This window comes from Rhipicephalus sanguineus, chromosome 3, assembly GCF_013339695.2.
Source record: "Rhipicephalus sanguineus isolate Rsan-2018 chromosome 3, BIME_Rsan_1.4, whole genome shotgun sequence".
Lineage (NCBI taxonomy): Eukaryota > Metazoa > Arthropoda > Arachnida > Ixodida > Ixodidae > Rhipicephalus > Rhipicephalus sanguineus.
Window position 1 is genome coordinate 46,198,541 of NC_051178.1, and position 9,134 is coordinate 46,207,674.

At 50.0% G+C, this 9,134-nt stretch overlaps 1 protein-coding gene across 1 annotated transcript in view; it reads right to left on the reverse strand.

Moving 5' to 3' along the window:
• Nucleotides 1-8,903: 8,903 nt before the first annotated feature.
• The window catches only part of LOC119385439 (uncharacterized), a 2,733-nt gene continuing 2,502 nt past the window's right edge, over nt 8,904-9,134 (reverse strand). Inside the window, 1 exon segment of the mRNA XM_037652873.2 lies at nt 8,904-9,070. Coding sequence (XP_037508801.2) covers nt 8,904-9,070 — 167 coding nt within the window.

Sequence of the window (9,134 nt, forward strand, 5' to 3'; positions counted from 1 at the left end):
TGATCATGTGATGAAGTCATAATGACGGCACAGATCGACAAAATTTGTGACGTCACGATGACGTTACGTAACGTGATGTCACATGATAGCGTCATCGCTTGAAATTGTTGCTTGGTCAAAGGTGGGCCGACCCCAGAGGCACTGCAAGACCACGTGAGTGCGGAGATCTTTTGAGTCGTCTTCGGCGAGTACGTAAGGGACCGTGTGACAGTCGCCTGTGTCGCGCAATTCATATTTAAAAAAGACTGCCTAAATGTAGTGTACTTTGAAATTAACACTGACTGGAGGGACCGTTGAAAACCCGTGCTTTTACTAATTCTCATATTCAACTTAGGAGCAGTTCACGGACCCGTTCACAAACTCTGAAAAAGTAAGGTTCTAAATGCTCCATCATTCTCATTGCAGTGACGAAACGGTGGTAGAAGCCAAAAGCTGGCCCAGGATGCAACCAAGTGCGCCGACAAACGAAGGTCAGGATTAGGAGAACATGAAGAAACACGACACGTATCAAACGATGACTTCACATGGAAAGTAAATACAACTTTGTTATAAGACGAACACTTTGCAGAAGGAGCACGCTTACAGATAATCGTCATTCGCAGGCGTCCGTCTGTAGGGTAAGGCGGGGCAAAATGAGACGTGGGGCGAAACGCGACATTTTGACTTTGTTGCCCTCTATAGCTAATACAAAAATACCTTTTCTTTGTTTCTCTATTTCAGCGATAGCTGCCGGTAGTTTCCGACATTTTATGTGTAAAAGTTCATGATTGCTCACAGCGTTCTCGCGGGAAAAATTGCGCGGCCTATGTGAGTGTGTTCGTGACCCGCCAAAAGGGGCGAAATTCTGCTCGGCCAAATTTTCGGATCCGTGCATGACACTACTCCGGCATCAATAGACAATCTAATTATTTATCTTGTTACTTTATGCTACTAGCACATGCCACCAAATGTTTAGCTCATTTGGTTCTGTGGCAAAAGGTAAAATTTTTTTGAATTCGGGCATGTGAGAGGGGCAAAGCGCGACAAAAAGGCATTGAATTGCATTAGAGAGTTTCTTATTAAGTGAACCAATTTTTACGCTCATTATATATGATACTTTTTTGTTAAAGATAGTGCGCACGTACAAGAGAATATCATCTAGTTTCGTGGGAGGGAAACGACATGAAACAAGCACTGAATGCCTTTCAGTAGTTTCGGGGCAGCACAGCGCCGGTTCTGTGTAGATTCAATGCGTGGAGTGCAAAGACTGGGCGCATGAAGACTGCGTGGCGGCCTGGAGTCAATTTGAAGTGCTTCTACTGCAAGAACTGAAACGATAAAACTTTTTCACGTTGTCTCGTGTTGCCTGACGCCGCGTCTCGTTTTGCCCCGTAGGTTGGGGCAAAATGAGACATGTGGTGCATGTTTTGTTTTTCTTTTTAAAATAATATTCTAAACCGTCACAGCATGGCCATATTTATGTAGCACATACCTTGTACCCAAAGGAAAGTTCCTGCGTTGACATTTTATGATAACGAGTGCAATAAAAAAGATATTCACTATATTCAAATTTTTGTCGCATTTTGCCCCGCCTTACCCACATCTTAGCATGGTAAGGAGCTGCGCAGCTGAGCGCCTACCTAAAATCATTTCGGCTGAATGAAGTGATCACATATTCAGTATGCTTGTTTTTATAGCGCGAACTGAGGACTGGGACACACGAGGACGAGCACTAGTCCTCCTTGTCTTAGTCCTCAGTTCACGCTTGTGCAACCATCATCACATACCAACTAGCCCTAATCGCTCCTTCCCCCCCTCAGTATGCTCGCGCGTTATCGCAGTTTCATTTGGCGGAGCAGGACACGGGTGCCGGACCACCGTGAGGTTCCACAGAGGAACTTGTTCCGGTCGTATTACTCATGGTTGCCCTCTAAACGACGCGGCGAGCAGCCCCTTCTAGAGTCACTTAGAATACTGGGAGCGTGTGCAGGGCGCCGACCCCGCGTGGGCCTTTTGCGGTGAACTGCCGCGCCGCTGCTGTGTCGGACCCATGGCTATCTGTGCCAGAGAGCGCGCGAAGACCGGGGGAGTCTGCTACGCGCTGGTGTTTGTAGCGTAGCTGCACTGGCCTAGCCGAGCCAGTTTCGCGTGGCTCCTCAAGAGCCGTGCTGCGCATGCGGGAGGATCAGTGATGTCACAAGCTGGCGCACCGGAGCCGGCACCTCCGCGAGCACTCCGCCGCCGGTATGCGCATACCAGAGGAGTGACGTCGTAGCTGTGGCAGACAACTGGCGCCAGCCAGCGCGCGCGCAGCTATTCGCCTTCGCTGTGCAGTTTGCCGTCGGACATTGCACTGGTGTTTGGCAGTGTGGTATAGCAGCGCTTCTCTATTTTTCAGTGCCGGCGAATGCTCTCCTCGGGCCGTCCCGCGCGCGCTCCGCGTCCACTCGCCGCTGCCGCTGTGCAAGTGGCGCTGGCAAGTAGACTACGGGAAGCTGGCGCTGAACCGGCCGCGCGTATCACGAAGATCACGAATTTGGTTTGCATCCGAGTTTAATTGCATTTGTGCTTCTCGCAGGCTTTCACAGGTACAGGGGGATGGAAAGAAACGCTAACATAACGGCGCGCTGTTTTCATCACGCTCTACCGTGGTGGCAATATAAAGATGCTAGATGGTCTTTATTGTGTCATGAATTACGTCGTCTTTCCATAATCATCCAGGCTATAAACCATATGAAAATAGATGCGAAACAGCAAAGAATACAGTGCCGCATGTCTCGCGGTCTTTCCATCCCCGCTGTACGTATTCAGCAGGCAGTGTCAGATCGTGATGACTGTTCGATACTTCCCACGAAAACGAAAGCTGTATAAACGTTTTATAGAGGTTCATAGAGGTTGTAAAAGTTTTAAAGACGTTTCATAGAGGTTTGTGTTTCATGGGTTGCACTGGAGTTGATAGTATTCGCGCTTTATTTCTATTTCAGGCTATTGCAACCGTCCAAATGCCGTAGCAAGTCATACTGTTGTGTTCCACTCTGCAAATGGAACAGAAAGAAATTGCGACTGTCTTTTATTTCCGTTTGTTGATAAAGAAAAAAAAATCTCACGCGGTCCCTTATGCATTCATCTAAGACGACTGAAAGGCGAAAGCCATCTTCTTCTTTTTCTTCAGTTAATGTATTTAACATTCCCTGCCTCCCTCCGATATATTTCTGCGCCTTATGTTGGTTTTTTTTACAGCCTCAATGATCGGAGGCAGTGCAAGCTTTCTGCACATCAGCGGAGGCATGCACTGGCTCCGTGATGGGCCCATTTTGACCATGCGAAGAGTAATATACGACGTCACGTTATGTGACGTCACGATGATGTCACAAAATTATGATCTGTAACGTCATATCATGACGTCATCACGTAAATTTTAGAATCACTAGTGGACGCCGCCGACGGCAATTTTCGCGTTTGATGAGGCATCTAAGGATTTCGCCTAATACACTGTTCGGCTGTCGTTCCATGAAATTCCAGCTGCCGGTGTGTTCGATAGAGGTGGCTTGCAGTAATTAGGTGGGATAATGGTCTCCTAATACATCTTCAAACTACACTACAATATGCAGCCGTCGTTAACGACGCGATTTCATAGAATATCAGAAGTGGCGGCGTACGAAGGATGCCGTAGCGTCACTCTTTGCAGGATACCCCTCACGCTTGCAGCCCAACGTAACAAATGAACCAGGCATGGCAAGTATCCCTAAACGTGCCCGTGTTGCGTTCGAAACAGTCAACGAATGCACGTAGTACAAGTAGCTAGGCTGCCTCGCGATCGCCGCGATGTGCATGCAGCGCATTAGGTCCCGAAGCTGAAGAATCGGGCCCATGGACACCACATGCGCTACTGGCGAAACAACCGACAATCATTATGGAGAGTGTAACATAAATGAGTGCACAAGGCTGAGCAGGCTGCCCGTGCGACAAAAGCGTCCAGATCGACAGCCATTCAGCCTCTATACTTTGCTCATACTGAAAAGGGCAAATGGAAGAGAAAAGAAAGGTACCTGAGGAGCCAGATACTGAGGCTACAAGAACCTGTCGACAAATACAAAGACGATCTCAAGCAACTGACAACAGGCCGCGCCATTTTTCACGCCTTTCACATTGGCTCAAGTTGAGAGTCGGCACTTCGACTTTATACTTGAATGACAGCGTCTGTCACACACAATCGGTAAGTGTTGCAGGAAGCGCGCGGCATATGTTGCGTTTGTGTTTGTTTTTCGTACCACCATGATTTAACTGGTTAAAGCTCTGAGAGAGAGAGAGAGAGTGATTCGTGAAAGAAATGAAAAGGGGCGCTATTTTCTGCTCCCGTCGTGGGGGCACGGCTCAGCGCCCTTAGGAATGGGGAAGGGAAGTAAAGAGATAGAAGAAAGTAAGATAGACGAGTGATTAACGTGGCAAGGGGGTCTGTCACGAAGGCGGGAGCACAAAGCCAAAGGGCTCATCTATAAGGTGGCGAGGTCCGCAGAAGCCGCAAACTCGAGGAAGGCTCGCAGGGCTTGTCGCTTTGTCCGAGTGGGAAATAGAAAGTCCTCCACCGTTGTGGCAGGGAGACCGAGCAGGCGATAGCGGCGCGCCATCAAGCGTCGTTCAGTGGCCAGGGCAGGGCAGGCGCAAATTATATGGTCCAAAGTTTCGTCGTCACCGCATCGGCGGCACGCAGGCGATGAGCAGCGACCCTTGGAAAACATGCGTGCCGCAGGCCAAGCGCTGCCGGTCCGCAGGCGAAGCAGTAGCCACCGCTCGCGTCTCTCCAGGCCGGTCTTGGTAGGGGTGGCGGTGGTTTGCCGCTTGCCACGCGCGTGTCAGGGTGGGCCGCTGGAAACAGCTGCCGCAGTCGTTGTGGGAGATTCCGACAGGGCTACCGCCTTGGTGACTGGGGTGTCGCCATGGTGTGCTGCCTTAGCGGCCGCGTCGGCCTCCTCGTTACCGCCTATCCCAACGAGGGAAGCCAGTGAAGGGACAGACGCACCCGCTAGTTTCGATGGCGGTTAGCTTGGCGTGCAGTAACGCCACGGTAATGCCGGCTTGGTCTGGCTGCAGCAGCGCTTGTAGGGCTGGATGGGAGTCGCACAGGATCGCCACGGCAAGCTCTGAAATGGAGGAATCACTGGCATAGTTCTTCTTTTTCTGGCACCAGCTGTGGCTTTCTCCCGGTGGCAACAAACGTAATGCTCAAAAGCTTTACGAAGGGAACGGGCAATCACGTACATTCCTGGAAGCAGTCTAGTGATATTACATGTATTTAGCGCACGAACTCCAGGCTTGCGTGTAGTGTGCTACACCAGTAGACAGTCAACACGCATCGGGGAACTTTAATCGCCCAAGTAGCCTCTCCTCTAATTTTCTGTGCCTGGGCGAAGGAGCGGAGCGCAATGGGAACCGCGGCCGGACTCGACTTCTCTCCTCTCCGCTCTTCCTTACGGCCTTCGCAACGCGACGGGAGTGAATGAATTTTTCCTTAGCGAGTTGTTCTACGGCGCGCCGCACGAGGTCGCCACCAGCTCACCGTCTCTGCGCGCGCGAGCTAGGCTGAGTGCTGTCATTTCTTAACTGGCACCTGCCGATTGGTGATTCGTCGTGCGCGCTGCTTTCATCAGATTCCTCGATGATGCCCACGACATGAGTGTCGACTTGCATCCTGAACCCTGGTCTGTTTTTGTGGGCGCCGTTATCACGCCACGTCTGCGTTTGACAGCGGCGTCTGAAGGAACTCGTCTATGCGCGCCAGCTCTGATGAACTTGTGAGCTTTCTCCATGGGATTGATGTAGGCGTCAACGTGTGTTTCTTTCTGCTGCTTAGGGCGCGATCGCTGTAGCCATGGTGTACTTGTGGTGCCCTTCTGCAGATCTCAACAGGGGAAAAAAGCCAGGTGTTCCTTTCACCAATTTCCTAGCGATGCGGACTGTGTTCTAAGTGGCGAAAAAACATTTCGCGTGAAAATCTCGTCATCAACGACAAGTCCGCGTCAACTGTGGTGTGTAGCAACCACTTCAACGAAAGTGATTATGTCCCCGGATGCCGAATACGAAGTTGCTTGCTGGAGCTGTGCCAACCGTCTTTGAACTATATCCGTCGTACATGGTGCCTGCTGCAAAGAGACCGCGTAAGGACCCAGCATGTCGTCGCCCCCCCAGCTCCTAGAAATCCTTTAAAGCGAAAAGCAGAGCCGCCGCTGCCTGGCCATGAAGGACTTTGGTGCTCTGGAGGAGGTAACCGACATGCGAACATGTTTCAACACCAACCAACAATAACGACGCTAACCGAGCTAGTCGCTATCTCTGCATGGTCAAAAGGCTTCGGACTCAGGTCGCTTACCAACGTTCAAAGTGCGGCGGGCCTGAGACAGCTTGCTGTACAAGAAGATAAGATGAAAGCGTTACAACGACAACAAACACTATGCTGCTGTCAAGAGGAGTTGCCGATTCACAGACAGGTGATAAAAAAGCTGTTTTTCTCCGTCACCAGATCGAAATCTATGGCAGTAGTAACGACCATCTTATTCAGAAGAAATGTGAGAAGAGTGCGTGATTTGGCGCTTCGTTTCGCCAAGGGTTATGACCACGCTCGAAAATCTGACCTCTTGAACCTGCCGGCGAAGTGCACACTTCAAAGGTATGTGGGCCCTAGCCAACGTCGTCAGGTATGAGCCCTGCCATGAAGGAGAGGCTGATCTTTGGAGGCATCGATGCTCAGCAGAAAAACAGCACATGGATCGCTGATCATAGACCGAAGCTGCCATTAAGCCAACAAGTGTGTCTACGACAGAAAGGACCGACACAGTTTTCGGTCTCAAAGACAAGCCCGACAACAGTGCACATGCATGCAGCTCCCAGACACGCTTGCAAATAGAGTGCTGTGCTTTCCGGTTCGGCATGGTTGTGGCTAATTCATACAGAATTACATGTGCCTACTATTCACCCAAACAACTGAGTGGAAGAGACCTGTTTACATGGACCAAGGAGGTAATCTGTGCTGTGGAGACTTGTGGATTTGTAATTGTCAGAGTCGTTACAGATAATTACTCGGCAAATGTCACAATGTTTAAACACATGGTAAATTGATGTTTGTCTACAGTTAGTACCCCTCATGGATTCAGATACAGTGATTTTCCTGAGTTTGACCCTTGTCATATCCTCAAAAATGTACGCAGCCAGTTCCTGGAGCGCGAGCTTACAGCCGGCAAGGGGTCATTACTGGGAAGTTGTCCAGAAAATGTACGAATATCAGAAGGACAAAACGTGAAGTTGGCCAGAAACCTAACAAGGAAGCACGTTACCCGTCCAACTTAGAAAGATGAACGTGCTTCGCGCTGTTCAGACATTCTCTCTGAAAGTGGACTGAAGCATAGTATCACCTCCAAGAAAACCGAGCGGCGACCACCCTTACCGTTTCAGAGAGTCACCCCCAACAATACTCTCATGAAGATGATGAAGCAATGGTTCGACATCCATGACACAGTGTACAGCGGGAGTGAGAACAAGAGGCCCATCTCTGAGGAAAATGACCCCAGAATGGTATGGCTGGAGAAGGATTTCACCTGCTACGTAAAGAATGTTCAGGAGGCCTCAATCGCATCAGGAAAAGGTGAATTGACAAGTGAAACGTACCACGCCTTGCTCTTCACCACGAAGGCAACAGTGGAGGCTACAAAGTTCCTCTTAGGGCAGGGTATCAAGTATGTTCTGACGAGGAACTTCAACAGCGACCCAGTTGAAGCTCTCTTCGGACGGCTCAGGTCCATGTGTGGGGTAATGATGTGCTTGATGCAAAGGCTGTCACAATTGCCCTTGATAACATCGTCAAAGAAAGGCCATCCCCCAAGGCAGGTCCGGCTGATGTCAGAGATTGAAGCTGAAGAGCTCGCTGCAGCCGTACCACTAGAAGTGACTGAACAGCTGGAGAACCTGAAAGGACACCTTTTAGATCCATCCCTTCAGTGACATACTCCGGTCTGGTGTATGTGGGGGCGGGGTACCTGGTGAAACTCATTAGCGAGTTAGGCTGTGATGCATGCTTGATGATGGTGACGACGACTAACGAAGAAGACCCTCTGTTCACTTTGTTGCACGAACAGACAAAAGTAGACTTCATTACCAAATCGTGTGTTCTTGTGCACTTTTGGACAACAGTGTGGTTTTCTTGAAACGGCTGCGAAGCACCTACCACGGACAAAAGTGCACGAAGTGCTGCAACTTCTTGTTACACCGTACCTCGAACAATCGCCCATTTTGAACTGCCCAGGGATGTTGGCAACGGTCACAGAAGCCGCACAGCTAGAGTGATTGCTGACAGGTTTCTCAGGCTGCTTCTAGGTAATCACACCAGAAGGGTAACAGAAAAAACGAGAAACCAGTTGCTTACGTGCATAAGCCATCGAGAAAGCATTTTAGCCTTTAATGCACATGATATGAAGTTTGTCGCACCAAAATGTGCAAGAGTGCTTTATATTGATCAAAAAATAAAGTTTGAATCTGTGAATACCTCAAATTTGTTGTAGCCTCACAGCATTCCTACCTCATAACTTCACGTACGCATTAATAACCATATAGCCTCAGTCACGACGTGTGCTGAATAATTGTGAGTGTTGGGTTGATCATCCCCTTTTTTTTTCCAGCGTCGTTGCTGCTAGCTTACGTCTTCCAGGAGGCTCTAAGCCGTTCCGTCCGCATTATATGATATAACGATGTTGACTACTAGCGCTCAAAATGAATATCAAGCTTAAATTACAGATTAATTGGGTCCGCCAGCTGAGGTTAACACAAATATTGCTGGCATGCAGCCTGCCGAGCGCATCCGTCAATGCGTTTGCGGAGAGGCGAAATGGTGAGCTGACAGCGCCACCACGGAGCTGCGGCGGCAGGCGGCAACACCATCATTGCAAAGGCCGTAAGGGGGAGCGGAGGAGAGAGTCGGAGTCCGGCCGTTGGGAACCGACCGTCGCATTAGTGCGGGCTTTTATCCGCCGGGCGCCGCCACCACTGTAGTAGACAGCCGACGCGCCGTCGTTCGCGGAAACGAGTGCCGTGGCTGCATCCGAAGCTGCGTGTATGGTCCAGTTTTCGGCTATATTCGCGTTGCTTAAAGTAGAATGAAAACTTGTAAA